This window comes from Aspergillus udagawae, assembly GCF_001078395.1.
Source record: "Aspergillus udagawae IFM 46973 DNA, scaffold_8, whole genome shotgun sequence".
In the NCBI taxonomy this organism is placed as follows: Eukaryota; Fungi; Ascomycota; class Eurotiomycetes; order Eurotiales; family Aspergillaceae; genus Aspergillus; species Aspergillus udagawae.
Genome location: NW_025091271.1, coordinates 1,650,167 through 1,675,474, shown reverse-complemented (window position 1 = coordinate 1,675,474; position 25,308 = coordinate 1,650,167). Strand labels below are relative to the sequence as shown.

At 50.0% G+C, this 25,308-nt stretch overlaps 10 protein-coding genes across 10 annotated transcripts; 6 read left to right on the top strand and 4 right to left on the bottom strand.

The window, feature by feature from the left end:
* Positions 1-1,246: 1,246 nt before the first annotated feature.
* On the top strand, positions 1,247-2,068 carry Aud_010055 (uncharacterized protein; the record flags this gene model as incomplete). Its single annotated transcript, XM_043294898.1, has 2 exons — positions 1,247-1,261; positions 1,316-2,068. 2 exons carry the CDS (start codon positions 1,247-1,249, stop codon positions 2,066-2,068), a joined length of 768 nt encoding a protein of 255 aa, XP_043150833.1.
* Positions 2,069-2,616: 548 nt separating this feature from the next.
* Positions 2,617-3,578, bottom strand: Aud_010054 (histidine phosphatase family protein; the record flags this gene model as incomplete). The annotated part of the gene is made up of 2 exons (XM_043294897.1): positions 2,617-3,454; positions 3,523-3,578. 2 exons carry the CDS (start codon positions 3,576-3,578, stop codon positions 2,617-2,619), a joined length of 894 nt encoding a protein of 297 aa, XP_043150832.1.
* Positions 3,579-4,127: 549 nt separating this feature from the next.
* On the top strand, positions 4,128-5,346 carry Aud_010053 (RNA-binding protein; the record flags this gene model as incomplete). The annotated part of the gene is made up of 4 exons (XM_043294896.1): positions 4,128-4,167; positions 4,264-4,537; positions 4,591-5,010; positions 5,076-5,346. The coding sequence occupies 4 exons, from the start codon at positions 4,128-4,130 to the stop codon at positions 5,344-5,346; spliced, it is 1,005 nt and encodes a 334-aa protein (XP_043150831.1).
* A 1,425-nt stretch (positions 5,347-6,771) lies between these two features.
* On the top strand, positions 6,772-8,653 carry Aud_010052 (bifunctional nucleoside/nucleotide kinase/histidine phosphatase family protein; the record flags this gene model as incomplete). The annotated part of the gene is made up of 4 exons (XM_043294895.1): positions 6,772-6,828; positions 7,238-7,310; positions 7,370-7,956; positions 8,009-8,653. The coding sequence occupies 4 exons, from the start codon at positions 6,772-6,774 to the stop codon at positions 8,651-8,653; spliced, it is 1,362 nt and encodes a 453-aa protein (XP_043150830.1).
* Positions 8,654-9,473: 820 nt separating this feature from the next.
* Aud_010051 (putative vacuolar morphogenesis protein AvaB) lies at positions 9,474-12,709 on the top strand (the record flags this gene model as incomplete). The annotated part of the gene is made up of 3 exons (XM_043294894.1): positions 9,474-11,991; positions 12,055-12,163; positions 12,220-12,709. The coding sequence occupies 3 exons, from the start codon at positions 9,474-9,476 to the stop codon at positions 12,707-12,709; spliced, it is 3,117 nt and encodes a 1,038-aa protein (XP_043150829.1).
* Positions 12,710-13,138: 429 nt separating this feature from the next.
* Positions 13,139-13,459, bottom strand: Aud_010050 (uncharacterized protein; the record flags this gene model as incomplete). The annotated part of the gene is made up of 1 exon (XM_043294893.1): positions 13,139-13,459. One exon carries the CDS (start codon positions 13,457-13,459, stop codon positions 13,139-13,141), a length of 321 nt encoding a protein of 106 aa, XP_043150828.1.
* A 400-nt stretch (positions 13,460-13,859) lies between these two features.
* On the top strand, positions 13,860-16,367 carry Aud_010049 (uncharacterized protein; the record flags this gene model as incomplete). The annotated part of the gene is made up of 1 exon (XM_043294892.1): positions 13,860-16,367. The coding sequence occupies one exon, from the start codon at positions 13,860-13,862 to the stop codon at positions 16,365-16,367; it is 2,508 nt and encodes an 835-aa protein (XP_043150827.1).
* A 374-nt stretch (positions 16,368-16,741) lies between these two features.
* On the bottom strand, positions 16,742-17,544 carry Aud_010048 (uncharacterized protein; the record flags this gene model as incomplete). Its single annotated transcript, XM_043294891.1, has 3 exons — positions 16,742-16,927; positions 17,009-17,347; positions 17,398-17,544. The coding sequence occupies 3 exons, from the start codon at positions 17,542-17,544 to the stop codon at positions 16,742-16,744; spliced, it is 672 nt and encodes a 223-aa protein (XP_043150826.1).
* A 2,425-nt stretch (positions 17,545-19,969) lies between these two features.
* On the top strand, positions 19,970-23,124 carry Aud_010047 (ATP-binding protein; the record flags this gene model as incomplete). Its single annotated transcript, XM_043294890.1, has 3 exons — positions 19,970-20,957; positions 21,013-22,913; positions 22,966-23,124. The coding sequence occupies 3 exons, from the start codon at positions 19,970-19,972 to the stop codon at positions 23,122-23,124; spliced, it is 3,048 nt and encodes a 1,015-aa protein (XP_043150825.1).
* Positions 23,125-23,748: 624 nt separating this feature from the next.
* Aud_010046 (malate dehydrogenase) lies at positions 23,749-25,043 on the bottom strand (the record flags this gene model as incomplete). Its single annotated transcript, XM_043294889.1, has 5 exons — positions 23,749-24,342; positions 24,396-24,490; positions 24,547-24,696; positions 24,777-24,894; positions 24,978-25,043. The coding sequence occupies 5 exons, from the start codon at positions 25,041-25,043 to the stop codon at positions 23,749-23,751; spliced, it is 1,023 nt and encodes a 340-aa protein (XP_043150824.1).
* Between the last annotated feature and the right edge of the window lie 265 nt (positions 25,044-25,308).

The window sequence follows — 25,308 nt, the reverse complement described above, 5'->3', positions numbered from 1 at the left end:
CACTGTCACATATAGAGGCTGTCGCGCTGAGTTCTCGTTCTCTTCTTCTGGTTCTTCTGGCACCATGGTAACAATATGTCCACCAATCCACCTGAGTCGGCCACCGATGCCCTGGAGTCGGCTACCAATGCCCTGGCATTGGTATCATCCATATGCTGGACTCTTATCCACCAACCAAGTTCTTGGATTAATCCAGGATACCATGCACTTATATCTACTGCAGAAATGCTTACCAACCTTCTTTCTCAGCTTACCTTTTGTGCCGGTTTAAAAGAAGTACTTTCAGCCCCAACTCCTCCTCCCATCGGATGGTTTCTGCAGCTCGATCCTCATATCCCAAAGAGTTCATGGGGGGTATATCTCATGGTTCTGGAAAAAGATGGCCATGAGCCTTGCATCTACGTTGGCAGCTCAGTTGATGTCACCCAAGGCATTTGGGCCCGACTTGGTCAACATCTGCGAGGAGCTAGGGACCCATCTCGTGTTAAACAAGTCAAGGATGAGGGTTATAAGATTGTCCACCTTACCATACTGGCTTATATGGGAATACCGACACCACCTGAACGAACAAAGTCCCGGGCGCTTATTCGCATACTTGAAGCTTGCTTCCATTATGTCTTCTGGTCCATTTGGTCGAAAGATGTAATGTACTCCTTCCCAATCAATGAGTCTTGGTGGTCGCCGGCGTCCTTTCAATACAGGGGGTTATCTTCCCATAATCCCCTGATTGAAGGTATTGAAGTCAATGATCAGTTGAGTGAGGATCAGCTCATCGAAATGGACCGAGTACGAAAGGAGAAAGAGGAGAAACAACAGCAGAAATGGTTTGAGCAGTTGCGTGTTCATAATGCAGAAGTTCGAGCAGATCCAGAGTTGAAAAGGGAACGTTTGGAGCGACAGCGGCCGAGAACCAGAGCAAGACTCCAACGTGTTATCGCCTCTAAAATACATCACTGCTCGACATGTCATATATCATTCACGACTGCTTCCCATCTCCGAGTCCATAATACCACCATGAGCCATAAGAAGCTGACCAATGGGTTAGAAAGTCCAGACGACCGCTACTATTGTGGACCATGTGATATTTATATTTTCCGTCGGACTTCTAATATTGATCGGCATAACAAAAGCAAGCGGCACCTTGAGAAGACACAGGGCTAGATTTCTTTTCGCAGGGTTGGCGATGATGTATTCACTTGACTGTATTTGATCTATATAACTAGCACTAATCGCATCCGAGATCGTTATGTTCCTGCAACAGGTAATTAACCCTCCAGCTATAGCAAATTTTCCGCTATCTAACTCAAATATCTAGCTATGTGGTGTGAACATTATCGCGTATTATTCGTCCGAAATCTTCATCAAGGTGACATCAGCCCGAAACGCCCTAGCCACATCCTTCGGCTGGGGCGTGGTGAACTGGCTCTTCGCCATCCCCGCGGTCTACACTATCGACACGTTCGGCCGTCGCAATCTCCTTCTCACTACATTCCCTCTCATGGCCCTCGCATGGTTCTTCACCGGTTTCAGCTTCTACATCCCTACCTCGGAACACAGCAATGCGCAGCTCGCCTGCGTCGCGCTAGGCCTTTATCTCTTCGGCGTGGTCTACTCCGTCGGCGAGGGTCCAGTGCCATTCACCTACTCAGCAGAAGCCTACCCACTCTACGTCCGTTCGTACGGCATGGCCCTGGCGACAGCAACAACCTGGCTCTTCAACTTCCTCCTTGCGATAACGTGGCCCTCACTGCACGATTCGTTCAAAGACCAGGGCGCGTTCTGCTGGTATGCTGCGTGGAATCTGATCGGATTCGTGCTGGTGCTTCTGTTCATGCCAGAGACAAAGGGGAAGACGCTGGAGGAGCTGGACCAGGTGTTTTCGGTGCCGACGCGGTTTCACGCGGCGTATGGACTGCGCCAGATCCCGTACTTCTTTAAGAGGTATATCTTGCGTCGGCAGGTGAAGCCAGAGATACTGTATGAGAGGGAAGACCCGGTGGGTTATTCGAGTGATTTTGTTTTCAATACTGCGGATTGGAGCAGGACAAGATACGTGCGGGGACATTGAAAAGATCAGGCTGCAACTGAGCCGCTTCGGCTGTGCGATGTCGGTGTAAATACATGTACATACTAATTTTGCATCGCTATACGACCATAACGCATGTAGATGATGACACGGCGCTCAATGAAAATGACATTGCAATTTGGTTTCACATATAATTGGTCTAGTAACCGAGTCTACGGTGTATTAACATCAACGAAATAAGTGGCAGGGCATCACGGCGGCCTGCGCGGAACAGTCCGTCTGTTTTTCACTGTAAAAAGTCAATATTTTTGTCCCAAGTAAATGATTAATGTAAAAACCATGACGACGCGCTATCGAGGGGAACAAGAAAAGGAAGGGTCACTTTCTCAGACAGCAGTTGGAACGATTGTTGATCCGCATAGAATACTCAGAACAGGTCTGTGTGAAATCTTTCTTCATCATAGGAAGTGACCCTAAGGACGGAAGGAGGGGAAGGCAAGGAAACGAGAAACGTGATATGCGGGGATAGTATTGGGTAGTATCCTACCTGTTGAAGCATAAATCTGCGTCCATAAGACCTAAGATGTTAATCATGCTGTCCCAGTTAGCCGATAAAACTGATTGGCTGTCTCCTGCCTAGACGGTTGGAGACTATTGCGAACAGTCCCTCCCGTGCGCTCAACCTGCTGCGCCGTGGTCTCAAGATGAGTTGTATCGTCGACGGCCATAACGGTCATCGACCATCCAGACAGCGGGGCCTCGAATGACTCGGGTCGCTGCATGGAACCGAGCAGGAACGGAGGTGGACGCGCCGCATCACGGACGTACGGTGGTACGATCGATGCGGGCCGGATGTCCAGTTCCATGACGCCGGTATTTGACCATACAGGGCGCACGTAGTCCCCAAAGTCAGCTTGTCCGATACCAGGGCCAAGGTGGACATCTCTTTGATTGAATAAATCCGCGAGACAAACCCAGAGAACCTGGAGGATGACGCCGTGAGCAACAACAGCAATGACCTCCTCGTTTGCGACGTCTGCGTTAACCAGGAAAGGAATAATGTGATCTTGCAAAAATGCATTCATACGAGTCCGCATGGAGACGACAGACTCCTCGTCGGTGTACGTGGGCTCACCTCCACGCAAAGCATCCGGGGAACTGATGCTGGAAGCAGGAGCACCGGAATGCCATCGTGTACCTTCAAGAGAGCCGTACTGTTGCTCCCGAAGAGTCGGGACCTGTATCGGGGCCAACAACGCGCCACTTGCCAGCTGTTGTTGGCAGATACCTTGCGCCGTTTCCGAAGCCCGATCAAGATCCGAGGAGAAAACATGAGTGAAGCGAATCATGCGATCCCTGAGGCTTCGAGCGAGCAAAAGGACTTGCGTCCTGCCGTTCTCGGTCAGGTGGTGGCCATTTTCGTCGCCTCTGCGGGTTCCGACGATATGAAAGGACTGTCAGCTGCCATTCTACTGAGGTCAACAGAAGACGCGTACGCTGCCTGTCCCACGTTATGTCCACACTCTGCGTGACGTATCAAATACAGCTTCATCCTGGCGTGAATCAGCTCAGATGATAACCAGCCTGATGGCATGAGAAGTCCATCTTGTTAGTAGCAGAAGTGGCATGCTTTAAGGACGCACAGCAGAAGGCGACATGGAACATGATGAAATCGTGATTGTTGAACTGCTGCTGGAATAAATACGCTTGGTTCGCTAACGAGCCAATTAGAAGCTGGCCCATGTTTGTCCTGTTTGTGACTTTTGCTCTGTTTGGCATATTTTGTGTCGAGAGGTACCAAAAAAAGTTTCGGTGCCAATAGGCAGACTGGAATTGTTGATGAGTATTTGTGCCAGCACAGCAGGCTTTTGGACGACTTAATTTCCTGTTTCTCTTGTTGAATTGCATGGCAATCTAGCAGTGAACACCATTCCATTCGCTGGTCTACACGAACAGATACAAATAAAAAGAATTTTATTCCTCTAGGTGCGAAAATCTAATCTTATCAAGGTCAACCACTGTAAACACAGCTGCTAAATCTTCCCAGTTCTTGCAGAGACGAACCATATTCTCGTCAATAATTGCCAAAAAGAAAATCACAATGGCCGATGGTCCTGAGAGTCCCGTACCGCAGCAACAAAGTGTGTAGGAAAATATCTTTGGGCTGCTCATTTGGGGCTGCATTCCAAAAGAATTCGCTTCGTGCCATTGTTTCGGAATGACTGATGAGTCCATAGCTCCCGGAAAATCGCCTTTTCAAAATGGTGTTAGAACATCAGGTCGCGCTTTCAATTCGCCAAACTGGCGCTTGAAGGGCGAGGAAGGCCCGAGCGCTCAGAGCTCTGGCTCGCCCGGGCCAAAGGCAAATATCTCGAGGCTCACATCCGGCAGACCAAGCTCTCACGTGCCTCAGGCTATTTCTGAAGGCCGCCGTCTATACGTTGGCAACATGCCGTACACGGCCAAGTCGGAGGATGTGCAAGCATTGTTCACCGCCGCAAACTTCCCAATGTACGGAGATAGAAATTCTTGTATGGAGATGGCCGAAACTGAGTGCTTTGCAGCGAGCGGATCGATATCGCGATAGACCCTTTCACCGGCCGCAATCCCTCTTACTGTTTTGTCGATTTGGAGACCAAGGAATTGGCGGATCAGGCAATGGCCGAATTGGACGGCCGTGATATGCTTGGCCGGCCTGTCAAGATCAAACCTGGAGTTGCCAAAACGGCAAGCGAGCGTTCGCAGCAGCAGCAACAACAACAACAACAACAGCAGCAGCAGCAGCAGCAACGAACTGAGAGCTCGCTTCGCAGCGACAATGGCAGCCCGTTTGCTCTTGATCGCTGGAGACGCAACGATGCGCCCGCCTTCGCTAAGGTCAACAGCGACTCCAGCCGTCGCCTTTATGTCGGCGGTCTTCCTAAGTTAACCGACCCTGAGGCTATCACCACAAATATTACCAACTTCTTCAAGGGATACAAGATGTATGTCCGCAATTCCCCTCTATGGAATTGCCTTTTCGAGACTAATTTTTTCCCCCCCAAAAAAGTGAAAATGTCAGCAAACAGTTCACACCTCATCCCGCGAAGAGATTCGAGCCTGGTGACCATTACTACTTGTTCGTTGAATTTAGCAGCACGGAAGAGGCTCAGAACGCCATGGACACCCTGAATGGCCAGGAAGGTCCCTGGGGGGCGAAGCTTCGCGTGCAGAAGGCCCGTGGAGATACTAGTAACTCTGACGAAAGGAGAAACAAGTGGTCTGCACGCATTGATTCAAATGGTGCTTCGGCCACCAACGATATTGTTGTCGGTGTATAATCGACTCACTCAAATATTGTTGGTCGAGATAGATCGTCACACATGCGAATCTGCTCATATTGGAAATCTCATCGACGAAAGTTGCCTTGACATGCATTGCCAGACGATCAAATGTCATCGCCGATGCCGACAAAGCAACCCCAGTTTCGAGTCATGCTGGAGATGGGGATAAAGAATTTCGTTATTGCGTCTACCCATACTCATGTCCCATGCTTGAACACCCCGCATTGCGGTGGACGGGGGAAACATGCTTTCTTGGATGATCCACAGCATCAAGAGGAACCTCAACCCCCAGGACAGGACCACCTCCAGACGATGTAGTTAGTGAAACAACATACTATACCGTGTTACTCCACCGTCGCCTGCAACTGGCGCAAAGAGCGTTTGTACACTTAAGATATCTTAAAAAAGACTGTAACTCCCCTGGTATTATTGCAAGTAGCCTTATTTGATGAGAGTCATCTCACTGTGTCAGTACACGGAATCAACGCTTATTGCTGCGATGCGAATGGAATTGGGATTAGCGACAAGGGCGGTCATGTCTTGAATCAGGCCACCTGGACCAACCAAATGCGGTGATAGAAGCGGTAAGAGCCAACCGGCAGAACAGTTATCTCAGGCACTAACCGCATCCCACGCCCCAGGATCCAGATTCCATTGCTCCGACAGAGATACTATAGACAATAATCCCTGCAACATGCCTGAGTACCTCAGAGTCTCTTGCCTGTACATCGTACTCCTAATGCACAATTCAAACTACAAGTAAAAAAAGACAACCTAACTTTGATCCTTCGCTTGGCGAGAATTCGACTCGCACGAACCTAGGTAGAAAAAGTAGGCTGGTCACCTGCCCGTTTGCTCCGTCTGGTTAGAGCTGGCAGATGGCCAGCAACGGCTGCGACTTTACCCGACGAAAACAAGAGCATCACGTGGTACCATTTGTGGAAGTCATCCTTTCTTCAGCTTCAGAAAATTCCCTCAATTGTATGAATATACACTCGTCAAAAGGGGCTTTCAAGAGATTATCTACCTACTTCTGCTTCATCTACTACAGCGGAGTGGGCATTCACTGCCCCGCGGTATGACGTCTGTGCTGTTCCTTTGCTTCTTCACCGCATCGACTGTTGGGCTTAATGTGATCCAGCCAGTTACAATTCTTGAGGTCTCTGCAACGAATCCCCTGTAAGACAGCCGGATCTGTCATCATCTTATTCGAGGAAAATATACCATCGATTTCTCAGGCGATAAGCTGAAGAAATTTCGCCCCTACTTTGGCGCCCTATTTCGCCAGAAATTCATACGACCTTTAATTCGGCTGTCTGTTCGGTCGGGCGACTCTTGGCCGAGGCTAGAAGCTATTTCCCCGGCGTGCTGGGTCATAATATTATAGGAAATTTCCAACGGAAGGACAGTTCGATTGCTAAAATGACTTCTGGGAGCTCTAATCGGAGAAGCTCTGGTCACAAGAGCTTCTTCGCCAGTGTAAGTGCTGCTATTTCCTTGTCCTGCGTTTCGTTCACGGCTTGTTTATTTCTTGGAGTATGGGATCTTAAGACATAAGAGCTTGTGCACGTATCTGTCCTATTGCTATTTTGCTTCCTTGACAAGGCTTCAACTATCTTCAAGGCGCATTGGCACGAAAAGACAAGAGTAATTGAACGGAAAAGAAAAAGGAGGCGCCGCAGGCAGAGAACAAGCCTGATCCATCTGTTCCCCCCGGACTATGAAAAGTTTCATTTTTGTTGGTTGATATTTACTGCTCTTGCTCTATGAGGGTTCTATTTCCCCTCTTTTTACCTGGCGTCAATTACTGCGAGAGTGCTATTGGAACAGACGTCCAGAAAGACATTGGATGATTTCCCATACGATCACTTAACTCACGCATTTACAGTCAGATGAAACAAGAATTTGTGTGGTCATGGTTGGTCTTCCAGCCAGAGGCAAGAGTCTCATAGCTGGAAAGGGTAGGTAAACCCTCATTCCTTTGACTACCAATGCTAGGGGTTGACGGTATTCTATCTAGCGATGCGGTATCTGGCTTGGGTTGGTATTCCAGCGAAAGTGTTCAATGTGGGCAGCTATCGTCGACAGGGAACTCCGCAGCCAACGGCTACTTTTTTTGACCCTCATAACACTGAAGGGGAGAGAATGAGGAGAGCCGCTGCGGAGGCAGCATTGTCAGACATGCTCAACTGGTTCAAAGCGGGCAAAGGCGTTGTAGCTATTCTTGATGCGACCAACTCCACAAAATCGCGACGTCGGTGGATCTACGAGACCTGTCGCAATGCTAATATTGAAACTCTGTTTGTCGAGTCAATATGCGACGATGAGGACCTCATAATGAATAACATCCTCGAAGTCAAAACCACCTCACCAGATTACAAAGGACAGGATCCTGAGGTAGCCGCCATGGATTTTCGAAACCGCATCCGCAATTATGAGAAAGTTTACGAAACCATTGATGATAATGAGAAACATTTCACATATGTAAAACTCATCAATGTCGGCTCCACTGTCATCATCAACCAAATAAAAGACTATCTTTCTAGTCGATTGGTATACTACATTCAGAACCTACATATCAAGCCTCGCTCAATTTGGCTTTCTCGCGTGAGTGATACCCAAGCATCTATAAGACTAAGTGGTGCTAACTGTTGTTCAGCATGGCGAGTCGGAATATAACCTCACGGGAAAAATTGGCGGAGACTCCAACATTTCAGCACGCGGCGAAGCTTATGCTCGGGCTCTTCCCGGTCTTCTGCGAAAGTCTGGAGTTCCTCCTAATGCCAAAGTCGTCATCTGGACTTCCACTCTCAAACGAACGATACAAACTGCTCGACACCTGGCGGGCGAGACTGGCTACGAGAAGTTAGAGTGGAAAGCTCTCGACGAACTTGACTCCGGTGTCTGTGACGGGCTCACGTACGAGGAGATTGCAGAGAAATATCCTGATGACTTTGCAGCGCGCGATGAAGACAAGTACAACTATCGTTACCGAGGTGGCGAGTCTTACCGTGATGTTGTCATTCGTCTGGAACCAATCATCATGGAACTGGAGCGCAGTGAAAATGTCATTATTGTCACTCATCAGGCTGTTTTGCGTTGCATCTATTCGTACTTCCTCAACATTCCTCAGGAGCAGAGCCCGTGGATGGAGGTTCCTCTTCATACGTTGATCAAGCTCACGCCTCGTGCGTACGGTACCGAAGAACAGCGCTTCAAAGCTGACATACCCGCTGTCTCCACTTGGCGTGCAAAGGGCACCTCAGCGAAGCATCAGGAATTTCCCACCGAAGTAAAGCATTGAAGCGCAAATATATATACACATTCTTTTCCCGCTTTTTGGGCTTATTCAGTTCTCTCGCAGGCTGTGCCTCATTCTTTACCCACAATGTTCAAAGTCTCATGCCTGATCGTCAAGATCGGCAATCTTTTCTCCATCTCATAATGGACGCCTTTCATGATAGCCTTGTCCTTACTAGACAGTGCTTTCTATTTTCGAGCATAATGATCAGTCGACTCAGAGGATAACACAGGTTGTACCGATGCTGCAACGTCCGACTATCTAATGGCTGCGCGATATGATTGAGTGCTCTCGCCTTACCCTGTTTCAGTTGTTCTCTCCTCAATGCATATCTCCCTGCCCGTCGTTCTGTGACTTCTGTTCTAGTCCATTGGTCACCGACTACAACCGGGGAGACCTTCAGATATCCAGAAGCACTTGAAGCGCAAGGTGCTTTCATGTCACATATAAGTCTCATCTACTTTAGAATTGTATATCGCTGAATGCACAAGGATTATGACTGTAGATCCCCAATTCCTATTCAATGCGATGTACCTTATGACGTCTTCAGATGAAGTGCTGGCAGAAACGCTCATCAATAGCGATATGATTGGCTGAGGTAAAAGACGGTGAGGGCCAGCTCTGTCACATGAGAAGGCGGGAAACAAGCGTCGCTACGGGGTACATGGTGTTCCCGGGGAACTCAGGTAGCTCCAAAACACAGACGCCATGGCCAGAGCAGCATTTTAGCTGCGCTCAACCTTCATTTCTTCTAATTAGACATGAATTTGGACTGTGCTCTCAGTGGTGAAGAGGCCCGATCAGAGGAGCTCGCCGCCGAGCCATGTTATCCGCTTTCACGGCTCGGCCACTCGTCGAGCTCAAACAACGCGACAAATCGAAAATTGAGTCGGTCCTTGCTTATGGGGACCGCCTTCTGGTAGGACTGAACAACGGCAGCTTGCGGATATACAGGGTCAACGAGGTCTCCAATGGCAGGCAAGCGGAGGATGATCATCATGCCGAAGGTGGAGAGGGTGGAAGTACGATGAATAACGGGGACAGCAGCAGGCCTGCGACCATGAGCTCCGTCACGAACCCAAGGCCTAAACAGAGCGAGCTACTTCGGGAATTGGAAAAATTTTCTAGACATAAAGTTGAACAGTTGGTGTTGATCAAGGAGGCCAAGCTTCTCATCTCGCTTTCCGGCGGATACGTATCGATTCACGACTTACAGACCTACGAGTTCCACGAGCAGCTTACGAGGACCAAAGGCGCGACTACCTTTGCTGTGACTTCGAACATCGTTCACGATCCGGAGACTGGCGTCCCGTCGATTGTATCGCGCCTTGCCGTGGCGGTGAAGAGAAAGATGTTGCTGTGGACATGGCGCGATATGGAGTTGGAGAACGATACGGCAGAAATGAGCCTGGCTAGTGGGATAAAAACACTTACGTGGGTCTCTGGGACAAAACTCGTCGCTGGGCTGAGCTCGAATTTCGTCATGGTGGATATTGAGAGCACAAATGTCACAGATCTGGTCGGACCGGGCAGCATTGGTGGGCTACACGGACAAGAAACAGGGCGTCTGGCCGGTGTTGGCGTCGCTAGCATGAGCTATATTGGGATTGGCGGAACTGCTCCGAAGCCGCTGGTTACACGCCTAAGCGAAGGGCAAGTATTACTGGCGAAGGATATCAACACCCAATTTATTGACATCGAGGGCAATTCGTTGGGAAGAAGGCAGATTCCCTGGAGTCATGCCCCTTCCGACATTGGGTACTCGTATCCTTTTCTGCTGGCACTGCATGACTCTGCGAAGGGAGTGCTGGAGGTTCGAAATCCTGAAACCCTGAGCTTGCTCCAATCAATACCATTACCATCGGCGAGTCTTCTGCACATCCCTCAACCCTCAATCAGCTTAGCTCACGCTGGCAAAGGGTTCTTGGTTGCTAGTGACCGAATCATCTGGAGAATGGAGGCTTTGAGTTACGACACTCAAATTGATACTCTCGTGGAAAAGGGATATTTGGATGAGGCGATCAGCCTCGCTAATATGCTTGAGGATGCACTTCTCACGGACAAATATGGTCGTCTACGCTCCATCAAACTTGAAAAGGCGCAGACGTTATTCTCTCTTCGAAAATACCTGGAGTCTATGGAGCTCTTCACAGAGATCTCAGCTCCTCCCGAGACCGTCATTCGACTTTACCCGCGACTTATAGCGGGCGATCTCTCGTCCGTTCCGGACGAGCAGGAAGGATCGGAAGCCGGTACCTCGGATAGTCAGCCAAGGCCCGAACAGGAGCAGAAGCAAGACACAGTCCCTGCTACGTCGGATGATGCTGCGCTTGCCAGAACGTTCGCGAATACACCCTCAGTGAGGTCCCTCCTTCGAACGAAGATGGATGATGCCAGCGATGCAGGTAGCATCCGCAGCAAGCTCATGGAAGATTCTCGGGGCGACAAACGCCTTGAAGGAAAGGACCTTAAGCTTGCTGTTCGTGAACTCCAAGCTTACCTGGCGGATGTTCGCCGGCGATTCCAGCGATTCCTGAACCCGGATGGCTCGCTCAAGATGGACCCTACAGCTGATGCAGTGAAAGATGAATTTACTGAATCCGTCATGAAGTTGCTTGAATTGGACAAAGATCAAAGCGAAGATGACTTTGGTGAGAGGCTTCGAGCCAAAGCTAAACTCGTCGATACAACGCTCTTCCGGGTTTATATGTATGCGACGCCGTCTCTCGCTGGTTCCCTGTTTCGCATCGCCAATTTTTGTGATCCTGACGTGGTTATTGAAAAGTTGGAGGAAAGTGGTCGCCAAAACGACCTCATTGACTTCCTCTATGGGAAAAAGATGCATCGTCAAGCCCTGGAGCTCTTGAAAAAGTTTGGCCAGGCCGAAGTGGACGGAGAGACTGCGTCCCAACTTCAGGGTCCGAAAAGAACTGTTGCCTATCTGCAAAATTTGTCTCCCGAACATATTGATTTGATACTAGAATTTGCTGAGTGGCCGATGCGTGCAGATCCTGATCTGGGCATGGAAATTTTCCTTGCGGATACTGAGAACGCGGAAACATTGCCTCGTCATCGAGTACTAGGTTTCCTGAAAGCGATTGATGTCCGCCTGGCTGTTCGGTATCTTGAGCATGTCATTGGAGAATTGAATGACATGACCCCGGATCTCCACCAGAGCCTTCTGAGCCTTTATCTGGATCGCTTGGAGGAACAAAAGAACAAAGAATGGGAGTTCGCCAGTGAAGAAGACAGGACTGATTGGCGGAACAAGCTGCTGGATATGCTAAGGACAAGTTCTCAGTACTCGCCGGCGAAGATTCTTGACCGTCTGAACCGAGATGGTAAGTCCAGGGCTTGCCAATTGTTGGCCAGGGTACATACGTTGGTCTGACTTATCTTTACAGATCCCGAGTTTTTTGAGGCGAGAGCGATCGTTTTCAGTAAGATGGGACAACACAGACAAGCGCTAGAGATATATGTGTTCAAACTGGAAGACTATACCAAAGCAGAAGAGTCAGTCCTTACTACATATGAGCCTAGCAAGGCCATTGCTAAGTTCTCGTCCGCAGGTACTGCAATCACCTTCACAAGACTGAAGACGCCACGAGCACAGAGACCACATCTATACAAAATATAGCCCTTCCGGATTTTGAGGGAGAAAAGCCTTCCATATACCTAACACTTTTATCTCTTTACTTGTCTCCGCCGCATGGATACAAACCACGATATGGACCCGCGCTAGAGGTGCTCGCAAAACATGGATCCCGCCTCCCTCCAAACTCGGCCCTTGAACTAATCCCGGAAACACTGCCAGTCAAGGAGCTGGAATTCTATTTCAAAGGTCGTATGCGGGCGGCAACTTCTATACTCAATGAGTCCAGAATTGTGGCCAACCTGCAAAAGTCGCAAAGTATCAAGACGCAAGCGCAGCTCTTGGTCGGCGAAGGTGGCGACGGGAAGGCGTCCAGGTCGAGGCATGTCACGATCACAGAAGAAAGGATCTGTGGGATCTGCCATAAGCGACTTGGTGGGAGTGTGATCAATGTCTTCCCAGAGTAAGTCGCTCAGTCCATCGAGCATTGTGGTGGCTTCCCATCCGTCTTCCACAGACTCTCACTGACTTTCATAGCAATACTGTTGTCCATCTTGGCTGTGCCAATCGCAAAGCTTCCCTCTCTCCCTAATTCTTTTCTACTGTATACTCGAGAGTTGATGTTGTCTTCCCGCATCTAACTCCTTTTTCTCTTGTTCTTCCTTTCTGGTGTGTCTCAGTTCAATGCGAAGCGTGGATATGTGAATAATATGGCGGGAGCTTCAGGCAATGTGATACCCCAGGATAGCATGAATGTCCAAGGATTCGATTGAATTTGAATTGATCGGCAGCGTCGTGGTTCGGTCTCGTTGTGTAGCAGAACGGAAGATTGGGTCTGGCGATGAGATCCATTCCCGATGCCACGAACCAATGTACTGTTTTATGCAAGAAAAGCTTTAAGTATCCTCCTCGACCACCTCCTCACCGTAATTCTCCTCTTCCTTGGCTTCATTCGCAGACAACTGACGTCCTTGCGCTTCCGCTTCCTTCTTATCTTCTTCCATTCGCTCTGTTAAAAAGACATTGACTTCCCCTTGCAACTTCGGTACCAGACTTCTGAGCTCGGAAAGATAAGCCACCTTAACTTTCGTGTTTTCGGCTGAGGCATTGGAAGAAGCGATGGGGGAGGAAAGCTGATATTCGAATGTGCGTGTCAATGGCTGAGGAGATTCGTAGACAGCGCGGAGGACTTGCTGAGAAGAACTGGTGGACGCCATGATGATGATAATGCAAACAAATTGGAGATGTCTATCTTGATGTGTATTTCAAAAAAAGAACGTTGGTGGAGACAAAGTTCAATTCAACAAGAACCTTGAACTGTGAGGTTGCAAAATGGTGGAAATTCAAAAGGTGAGTTGCTGGGCAGGCGGGGCCAGCATAAGAAGGCGGCGTTGTTTCAAGTGCAGCTCAGGCCCAGTCGACGTTGAGATCGACGATGATAGGCATTGTCCCTCGTTTCTTGGTGCTGATCTGGACTTGGTACCTACATATATCAAGGACTAGAAAGATCGGGAATGAAAACTACATCCAAAAGTGGTCATGGGGGCACATCTGTGATGCCCAAATTGCTTACTGACTAAACACGACTTGTCTTGTCTCATTCCGGACACGCCCTCTATGATGTTACGCTCTCCAATCCCACCTGAGCGGACCACCTCCCGATCCCCAGCTCCACCGCGCCCATCCTTTGACGACGAACTAGAACGACCTGGCTCCTCTGGGAGTGATGCCTCTTCAGTTGCTTCCAATGTGACCACTGTGTCTGCTATTCAGAGTTCCCTCAACGACTTCGGTGCTGCGCCAGGCACTTCCTCTCCCCGGATACCCCGGACTTCGTGCACCAACGGCAGTGGCACCACAGACGACAACTCCAGGCGCCCGTCCGCCTCATCCTTGATACCCCAGAATGAGATGACGAGCAGGAAGACTTCCGGTCGCGTCGTCCCGCCCGATCTGTCGAGGCATCGGCCACGACACCACTCGCAAGGCTTCTTCGAGCCATCCCTCCCGACAGCGTCCCTATCAGATGTCACACTTTCCGCATCAAGAATCGCAGCGCAGACTGCGATGCAGCAGCAGTCCTCCGCTGTGCAACACCCGTCGAAACGATTGCCAACCAACATTCATGGCCCCGATGACGGAGCCAAGGCCCGAAGGGGTGGAAGCATCTCGCCACCTCCACCACCACCACAGCCAGTGCTGGCAGCCCCTGGCTCCGGAGCTACCTCGGGGCAATCATATCAGAATGGGGTTGTTGGCGGAAATGCCTTTGCGGCTACAACAGCTGCCAACGTGGTGTTTCCACGGGGACCTGCGCTTCAACCTGGGATGCCTGGTGATCAGGCGCAGCCAGAGCGTGAGCAGAAGCAGAAGGGCGATAAGCCGAAGATGAAGCTGTTTTCGAAGCCGAAGCATATTGGAATCAGTCGCGACAAGGATTCTTACGGGAAAGATAAGGGTATACCATCACCAAGCAAGATGGGCTTTCCGGGTTCGAGTGGGTTATCACGCATCGTCAGCGGCTCGACAGATACGCTACCCTCAAATAACTCGTCGATGTATAGCTTATCGAATGCATCAGTTAGTACGGTAGTACCAGCGGACAGGCAGATATCCAGCGAGAAGGATAAGGACAAGGACAAGGACAAGGACAAAGCCCACAAGCATCATTTCCTGTCGAGGCAGAAACTCAAACTGAAGGACAGGGACGATCATTACAACCTTCCTCTGTCTTCGGCGTCTAGCAATTCCAAACCTTCTGACCCCAACGCACCACAGTCTCTTTATTCCTTTACGCCGGCGTCTCCTAACGCAGTGTCGACTACATTCAGCAAAACTGTTGGCGGGTTGGACCTCTTGCACGGTGGTCGAGCGCTTCGAGAAAAGAAGAAGGAGGAGAAGCTGAGGGAGGAAATAGAGCAAGACTTGGTGGTTAGTGGCGTTACGCCAGCTGTCTTTTCGGGACCGTCGTCCCTTGGAAACTCGACAGGAATCTTGCCCGAGGCTGCCCTTCGGGAGACTTTGTCGGGGTTCGGACTCCACAATATGACTCCGGATGATGCCTGGGATTTCCTGAAGGCGAAGCTGTTGGTTATATTTGATGGTGAGGACGTTCGCATAGCAATTGAGGACCTAAACAAGTTGGTCCTTATCCACATTCAACGCTGCGTGCAGAAGCGCACGCCAACCGCCATTGTCGACGATTTACGAGAGTTACTTGAGACAGGATGTGCCTCGTTAAATCATACGCTGAACGGAGTGCCTGACGAGAAACTGGTCCCTCATTTGGTACAGATCTGGCTACTGGTTTTTGGCACCATTCTTCCATTTATACAGGCTGTATTTTTGCCTCTCGATCTAGAGTTTCGAGGCGCTGGTTCAGTGATGAATCTACGGGAAGCAAAGGATTTCTGGAACTCCGTACCGACGGGCAAGGACTTTGAAAATGAGCTCGAAGTTCGACATCTGGTCATGGTGGCTTTCCGTGATATGGTCATTCTAAAACGCTATGAAGGCTTGAAAGCTACATTTTCTCGCTTGAGCCTTGATAGCATCAATGTGGGCTCGTCGGCTCTCAGCGTTACAACAAAGAGCAGTAGCAATAGCGGCCGACCTGCCACTGCCGCCTCTCTCGATGCTGGCTTTGGCAGCTACAATTCTCAATCATCTACACTCCTCAATGCGGCGGGCAGTTACTCCTCAGACTCGATGAGCAATCGCAGCCGTGCTGCTTCAAACACCTCGTCCAATCCGGATCAACTTATTTTCCAGTCCTTCTCATCTCCAAATCAACGCGCGACCGTCATTCACAGGGCCTCACATACGGCAGATACTTCCCAACTCATTACTGAGACGGTCGGGCGGATGCTACAATGCCTCAGTGTGCTCGCTAGTGTGCAAACAGGTGATGAAGCGCAAGAGAAGATTGAAACGCTGAGCAAAGCACTGAAACACAACTGGCTCGGACGTGGGCGGACAGGGCGGGACCGACGCGGGTTTGTCGGAGCAAAGATTCGACCCAGCATAACGACACACACGAACAGTGATGAATCTACGAATGATCCAAGGAATAGCGATCTAGGCTGGCAAATGCATGATGGGCGCCAGCAAGTGAGCGTCCTGTAAGACTCTGGAGGGGCATCAAACTTTTTGCAGCTCATTTTCTTACTTGTGATTGGCCTGGCTACCTTGATCCTTTTTGACTTTCTCTAGCATAAAATAGATAGTTACTTCTTGGTTGGATGATTAATGCCTGGGGTATCTGGTGTATATGGTGTCACATTGAGCTGGGCCTCGGACTACCAAGATGAATTTCATCTGCCTGTTCTTTGATTCTTGTCTCTGGCTACCGAGATCCACGAAATTCCAAGGTCAACTCCATTCTCCGTATCTGTACGCCCATGACCACCTTTGGGCCTCCCTCGGCGGAATTAACTGAAAAGAAAAGCCGCGCTTCGCAGTCCTGGATAATCTTGCTTTCCATACACGAGAGCGATTTCTCAGTCCTCAGTCTCAACTGCAGCTGCAGCTTGAGCCCTCTTGTTCAGCTCTTTGAACTTCCTCTGGATCGCATTCGCAGGGTAATTGCTTCCTCCATCGGCAGCAACACCCTCGGCGATCTTATGCCATTTTTCCTGCTCGAACTTCTCCTCTACTTCTTTCTTCACCTTGACAATCCTGACTTCCTAAAGGCAGACAAGCACATCCTCATTCAGTCTCCTGTCCACAGGACACAAAATCAAGCTCAGGCTGGATAGGTCACTTACATCTTCTGCGCTGATGGAGACGAAGTTCGCCTTCATGGCCGTGTAGCGCTTCCGCAGCGTGCTCCCTTCAACCTTGATACCGGTCATTCTCGTCCAGGCATTGGTGATCTCAGACCAGCTACGGCCTTCCTCGTCTCTCATCCGCAGAACCATCTTGTCGGCCAACCCGGCTGATTCCAAAGAGGCCGGAATAGGACCCAAGGTTTTCTTGGGCGAAGTCTTTCCCTTCTTGGTTGGGGTCTCGGTGCTGTCTGTGTCTGCGTCTGCGCCGTCTACGGCCTTCTTCCGCCCTCGCTTGCGAGGTGTCGTGGTTGCTGGGGTCGAGGTTGGCTGTGGTTCCTGTGTGGTGTTAGGCTGCTGCATCTTTAGAAGGGGGCTGTGCTGCTTACCTCTGCGGCTCCAGGAAGCACGTTGTTTGACTTGTCGTTCTCGACCTCGATCTCGGCAACGTCCATTTCGGTGTTGATGGGGGTGAAGGAAGAAACTCTGAGGATCGGTCCCGTGGGGTCGACGTGGAAGGATGTGTCGAGGTTCATTCTTTGGAGGACTGATTTCCTATTGATAGAGGAGTCCCAACCAGAGACCTGTGCCTGTGGAGGGTAGGTGGGTGGATTGAGAAGTGAGAATGAGGATGGATGTGAAGAGAAGAACAGGGTGGAGGTTAGGAATTATGTGAGTTTCAGGGCAGTGGGAGTATAACACTTGGTCTCTCTATGTCTATGTTGATTTCATTCACTGGACCATGTGAAACTCTGGCAAGTGTGAGAGAATTCTGTGTTCGTCAATCAACCTAAATGCTGAGGGTCTCATCTGTGCACAATGTGTTTCCTGAATTTGTTCTCAGTGAGCCTTGTGGTTCAATAAGCCATACTGTCTAGACAGCACAGAAGATGCCATATACAGAATTACTTAGTCAAATTAAGATCATTCCCATTTTGGCAACTTTGAGGCTTCTTTTCCACATTGTGTACATTGGCGGTCTTACCAGGCTCTAGACCAACAGATGGTCGGCAGCCAAGAAACGTCTCCTGAAGAAGCAATCTTCAAGACTCCCAGTTTGTCAACATATTGTTGGGTATCAGTGTATGTTGACTCTCGGTAAAATGCACCTCATACCAGTTGACTATGTACCCTAAGTGATTCGCGATCCAAGGTCTGTTTTGCCTTTCTATCTGACTCTAATTACTTGCTTCCTGCAATTTATTTAGAACACGAATTCTCTCTCATCTCGTTCGTTGAAACTGCCATGGCGCTGATCCTGGAACCGCCAAAACACAGCTATCACATTCTGTGACCTTACAGCAAGCCGGAAATGCGTCAAGTAGTCTACGAATAATCTTGGCGACTGTACAGTTGAATAATCCTGGTCGATTTTCAGTTTGCCCGTCGAGGATTCCTTGTTTCGATTCGGTGACGATCATCTCAGTTCAAAGTGAGGCTGCAGCTTTTGACATTCGGGAAAGGTCCCATAATATGATTGCGATGGCCCAAACTCATCATTTATATTTTGATCATCTATCCCCACTCGTCCACTGGTAAATAAGAAGGTGGGTGCGAAATCACATACCACCTATTCTCTTTGGTACTGGAGCACAAAAATCTGCGGCAATGCAGTATGGACGGGGCGAGGATGGGTCTACCCTAAGTGAGCAAAAGTACCATCACGAGGACCCAATCCCACTACCAGCTCCGGCCTACTCGTGCAGCCTACTTACTGTACATGGCATGACAGTCTGGGTGGAATCCACCTGTAGTCTTCGTTTCATATGGACTACGTAGCCGCTTGCATGGTCTTTCCTAGACTCAACTCCCAAAAATCAAGACCCACGAAATCGAGCCCTTGTGTAACCCAAGGATCGACAGCTGCAGATGGTCTAGTTCTTTCGCCTCGTTGTCCATGCTGTTCTCTCCCACGCTACCGGGATAATGGATACCGTTGGGTCGCTTAGAGCCAATGAGAAAAAGTCGGTGATGACTGATGAGGCATGTCTTCGAGGCGCATTGATATGGTGCGATGGAGAGGCGATTAGGCAGGTAGACAGGCAGCAAGCGCTTCGTTTCTTGATAGGAAGTCATTTGGTCAGCGAGCTCGATTTCTATAGTTTGCTCGATTACGGGTCCACGAGACTAGCTTGTTGGAGGACTATCCACTAAGAATGAGTCCATAAGATTTCGCTCTCACTCTCCCTTGGAATCGGGACAAATCAAGTGCATTTCTTCTGCAATGATTCCGTGGGGCTGAAGGAAGATGATGTTGACAACTGGTCCATTTCTGAAGGCCTCGCAGTGAGTGCAGTGAGTCAGTGACAGGGCCGGGATCAGCCTAGAGGAAAAGGCTGCAGGCCCCAGGCCCCTACCTAGGCTCAACAGGCACCCACTCCCAGTCATCGCCAGCAGTTCAGGTACAAAGTAGATACCTAGAGAGGTACCTGATATTCATTTCACTTCGCCTTTTCTTTGGCTTCTTTTTCAGATGATCGTCCGGTCATCTGCTGTCTGGACATTGTCTCTAGAGCTCTTTGTATTGGCTGTATCTTCTCCTTATTTAGTTTCTTTCACTCATCATCCAGCTCCAAGTCCGGTTCCGCCTTGTCTTGAAGCTGCTTTGTTACTTCCAACTCACACTTCAGGACAGCTTCGCGTAGCTAGCCTATATCAACCCGTCCTGAAGCCATAAGGACCACTCATTCTCACCGCCACAAAGCTGAAAGCTCCTTTCTGTCCCTGTCAGCCAATCTTTAAGAGCCCAAGGACGCAAGGCGCTCCGTGTCCTAAGGGCATTCGTCTTTATTTCCTGGCGAACGTCACGGATACGTTCTTTTCTTTAAAGTATTTGTAGGTCGCTATTCCCTTCTGGATCGCTTTCCTTCTTGCTTCTTTACTTTCAGTTTGAAGCTCTTCCCTTTTCTTCTTCGATCGTGCTGATAGGCAGATAGCAACTGCTTTACGATTTGATCTATAATGTCAACTGACCCCAGTGTTGTCCCTAGCTCCACAAGCTCCCCGTCATTGATCTCAGTGCCCGACACCCCGACTGATCCAAGCTCCGGCCCGCTCACCCACTCGACCACGCCGCCGTCCGAAGCTCCACTGCGGAACCCGCCCCAAATTAAAGAGGCCCAAGCTAAGCAGTCCGCTACAATGGCCGATCCCAATGCCAACAGTAATGCTGCATTGGATACCAAGCATGAGGTAGAGCCTTCCATCGACAATAATGGAGTCAAGACAGAGGCAAAGCCATCTGTGTCTGTAACGGAAAATGCTACCGTCAAAATCGCATGCAAGAAACATTCAGGAAAAGAGTCGGACGCCGCTGGTCGAAAACGTGATTCCAAGAAAAAGAGCCATAAATCGATCTCAACGCCCGACGAGGATACGACCTCGGAGTCAACTTCGTCCTCTGGCAGCCACGGTGTCAGCGATTCTGGCTCGGAGGATGACGAGACGTCCAGTTCATGTGAATCAGAGACATCTCGAAAGAACCGAAGAAACCGGTCAAAGAACAAAGCCAAGAAGGTCCTTAAGGGTAACCGGAAGAGGAAGTCTCGGTCCCGCCAGCAAGTGGCTTCGGATACCGACTCTACCAGCGATGATAATGACGAAGATGACGACCCCCTAGATGAGAAAACGCTGAGGAGGCTTTTGACTAGGCTCCAGGCAAAGAGATCGGCAAAGAAGCTTCGATCCAAGGGAGATTCCTCCGAGGATCAACAGGAAGAAGATGTTGAAGCCAATTCGGAAGAATTGGCTTTGCTACTGGCAAAAGAAATGGCGGCTCTGAGTCTCAAGCTTGGCGACGGACGCAAACTAGGCGATGGACGTTGGGGCAGAGCTCGCGGAAAGAGACACGCGGCCGACGGACTGACAGATGGTCAAAAGGGCAACACGCAGAAGTCTAAGCACAAATTGAAAGCTGCTTCCAAAATGGCCTTCAAGCGGGTTGATCAATGTGAGTGTCCCCGTGTTTGAGGGGCGACATGTGCTGACATCTTCTTCCCTCATAGTGTGGGATAATACGATTCATAATTACAAGCTCACCGAGACTGTTGATGATATCGGTGCGAACGAATGGGATCAGTATATTTTCACGGTTCGGCGCAAGTTTGACTGGGAGAACAAGTACATGGAAACTGTCGTCGATATCAAGAGCAAACACCTGCGGGACGCTCTGGCTAAGATCATGGACGGTGTCAAGGGTGTGAGCTTGGTACAGGAAACTGCCGTTGTCGATCCAAATATGCTTTTCCTGTATCTCGAGGAGACCCGCGCATACATGAAGGAGCTGAAGCAGCAGGCCAAGAAAGAAACGAAGAAAAAGGCCAGGAAGCTGGCGGATCTCAAAGCAGCCCAACTCAAGGTTCTCATCAAGTATCTGGACACTGACTACGCAGAGACGAAAAAGACTCTGTATCCTTTGCTGGAAGCGAACATGATCACCTTCGATCTGCTGTGGGCACTATACAAGCCGAACACCATCGCCTATACATCGACTTACGGCAACCAGGACGAGCCACGTGCCTTCAAAATTGAATACGCCACCAAGGAATCCTCTTTCATGAAAGGTCAATGGTACAGCATTGAAGGTCGCTACTTGGAGTACGACGGCAAGTCGTTCGGCATGGGAACAATGGCCGCTGATGTGGAATTCTTCAAGGGCGTTCGCAAAATCACGAGCCTCGGTTGCTATCCTCTCAAGTACCACAGGGAGGCTGAGGAGGTCAAGACCAAGCTGATCGAGCGCGGCAAGAAATTTGTAGCGCTTGGGGGTATGAATTACCGCTTCCACAAGGGAATGGCCTTCTACAAGAAAAAGCGGACAGTCATCAAAGTCAACATCAATGGCCGAGTCATGATCGACCCCGCGATCCATCGCCGCATCAACCCCAACTATCCAATCAGTACTGTTCGTCCCAAGGACCCTGATATTCTAGATGCATCAGATGACGATGCGAGCGACGACGGATGCAAATGCGGGATGTCTGATTCGGATGTTGATCAGCAACAACACGACAGTCGAGATTCTGATAACCCCAAAATTGTGTACAAGGTCGTACAAGACAAAGACGGCAGACCTCGTGTCGTGGAAGTGGAGCTCGATGAGAATGGGAATGTGATCCAAAAAGAGAAGATGGACGAAGTGCAGGACCCCTCTGACCGTGAGTTCACAGAAGAGGAATTGCTCATTGCAAGCCCTGTCGTTCTGGGGTTTGCCTTCAGTGAGAAGTTGTGGCTGGAATTCAGCATCTCTGGAATCAGCGACATCGACTGGAACGAGGACGCGTTTGACTCTCTTGTCCTTCCGGACAACCAGAAGTCGATTGTCAAGGCCCTTGTGGAGTCGCACACTTTCCGCGCCGCGGAGAACATCGACGATGTCATTCAGGGTAAGGGCAAAGGACTTGTCGCGGTGCTCCATGGACCACCCGGCACAGGCAAGACCCTGACTGCCGAAGGTATCGCCGAGTTGCTAAAACGGCCTCTGTACATGGTCAGTGCCGGAGAACTTGGAACCGATTCAAGGACTCTGGAAGCGGAACTCAACAAGATTTTGGACATCGCCCACTCATGGGGCGCAGTCCTTCTGCTGGATGAGGCCGACATTTTCCTTGAGAAGCGCACAATCCAGGATATCCACCGCAACGCACTTGTGAGCATCTTCCTCCGGCTCCTTGAATACTTCCAAGGCATTCTCTTCTTGACCACCAACCGCGTGGAGACCTTTGACGACGCCTTCCAATCTCGTATCCATGTCGCACTGCGATACGGAGACCTTACCACCAAAGCAAAGAGGAGCGTCTGGAAAATGTTCCTGGAAAGGGTACAGGCGAAAGAGGGCGTGCAGACTGCAAAATTCACGGACAAGGACTTTGATGCGCTGGCACGCCACAATCTGAATGGACGCCAGGTAAAGTAACCTTCTTCAACCACATATCGACCGTTACTAACACTCTTTCTAGATTAAGAACTCTGTCCGCACGGCGCAAGCGCTTGCAGTTAACGAACAGACTCCCTTGTCTATGGGACACATCAGACGTGTCCTTGAAGTCGCTGAAACTTTCGACCATGACCTTCGCGGCGGAACAGGCTACATGGACGCCATGCGAAGCTATACGTAACACGGCAATTCGCTTCGAATTCACTATGCTGATGACTTTCCTTCTCTATTGCTTCTCCGCGTTACTGTCGTTTAGGAATACCCTTGCTTTTGCTCCAGAGACAGTTGCTGATCATTTCGGTTTGATTTTATCTAGCTCAAGCGCCGTTTGATCATTCTCGCTCTTGTGTTTGTTTTTCTGCGATGCAGTTTATGATACGGCCAAGATCGGCGATTGATACGTAACAGTCATTCGCCCAAGGGAGGAAATATGCCTGATACTGAGAAAAGCTAGCGAGAATGTTGAGGGCGAATCCTTCTGAGGGCATTTGTCTTGCTCAGGGACACTATATGTCAAATGAATACGAGCGAAGAACGAATTCAGGAACAAATTGAAACTTTCATTTATAGGAAATACATGCCATCTGCTTTTCCCATGAAATTCTCGCCAGTCATCAAATCTTCGTCAAGGGAAGAGAAAATGCTTCAAACTCTGCAGCCGCATTCATCCGGTATCAAAGTCGATGCGGGATGCGAAGCATATAGAAAAGGCGGGAATAATAGGCTAATGACAAAGTACACAAGTGACTGTTATACAGGGAAGAACGTAGCTGCAGAATAATTCACACTTAATTGGGAAAGACATTTAAGGGTTCTGAGCGACGAAGTCACGACCCTTCTGAATGTTCTTCTTGAGATCAGCGAGAGCAGCCTCGATGAGCTTCTCTTCGTAGGCATTGACCTTGCCAACCTCAAGGATCTTCTCAACACCGTTGGGGCCGAGCTCGACACGGGAGGCGAAGAAGTCAACGCCCTGGTCCTTGTAGAGAGGGCTGTCAACGAAGGTGGGCTCGATGACACCCTTCTCGCCCTGAGCGGCCTTCAGGAGGGACTCGGCGAAGCGAGCACCGGCCATGGCCATGGAGAGGGTAGCGGAACCAGCACCGTCCTTGGCCTTGACGACCTCATCACCGCCGAACTGTATGCGGTTGACGAGCGCATCGCGGGTCTCGCCCTCAATAGTGGGGTGGTTAGACTGGGAGAGCAGAGGAACGATGGTGACACCGGAGTGGCCACCAACAACAGGGACGGCCTCGTTGGCGGGGTCGGTCTTCTTGACCTGGGAGATGAAGCGGGAGGCACGGACGACATCGAGGGTGGTGACACCGAAGAGACGCTTGGGGTTGTAGACACCCTTGGACTTGAACACCTCAGCGACAATGGGGACGGTGGAGTTAACCTTGCCGTGACATTAGTGCTGCTGATCTAGATATGATTGCTCGGGATACGTACGGGGTTGGCGATGACCAGGATGTTGGCCTCGGGAGAAGCCTCAGCAGCAGCCTTGGCAAGGTCACGAACAATAGAGGCGTTGGTGTTGAAGAGGTCTGCCAATAGCAGCGTCAGTCATTTGTGCTTGTATAGAAAAGGCAAATCAACATACCGTCACGGGTCATGCCGGGCTTGCGAGGAACACCGGCAGGGATGAGGACGATCTCAGAGCCCTTGAGAGCATCGCGGAGGCCAGAGGCGGTAGGGTCGTAGCCAGTGACGGTGCTGTTAGTGTTGATGTGGCTCAGATCAGCAGCAACACCTGTCAAAAAGATTCGTCAAGTCAGCATAATGGAGTATTGGCAGTTTGGTAATGCAAGTTTCGGGTGTCCGGAGACATACCAGGGCCACCGCGGATATCATAGAGAGCAAGCTCAGAAACACGGGGGTTGAGCTTGAGCAGGAGAGAGAGAGGCTGGCCAATGCCACCAGCGGCACCGAGGACAGCGACCTTGGAGGCCTAAAGATGAAAATGGACATGGTTAGCACATTGGCAAAGCTCCGAAGTACCGAGCCGAGAGATGGAAGAATGTGTATACATACCTGGCTGGCAGAGGCAGAGAAGGCCCGCTTCTGGAGGAGGTTGAAGGACTGACGAGCGGCGAACATTTTGTCTATGGTCCGAAGACAAAGAATTGATCTATCCTCGAAAGAAAATGAATTGAGTAGAGAGAAGAATGGAGATGAGCTGGATGGGGAAGAGAGGGAAGAAAGAAAAGTAAGGAGGAAGAGGTGCCGGTTGCCGGTGAGAAGGATTTGGGGCGGCTAATTCGCTCCGTTTCCGATCATCTCCACAGCGTGTTGCGGAACTTCTTCGTGCGTCACATGGGGATTTAACTAAAGTGCCTTGATTTTTCTGGGGAAATGTCTTTGC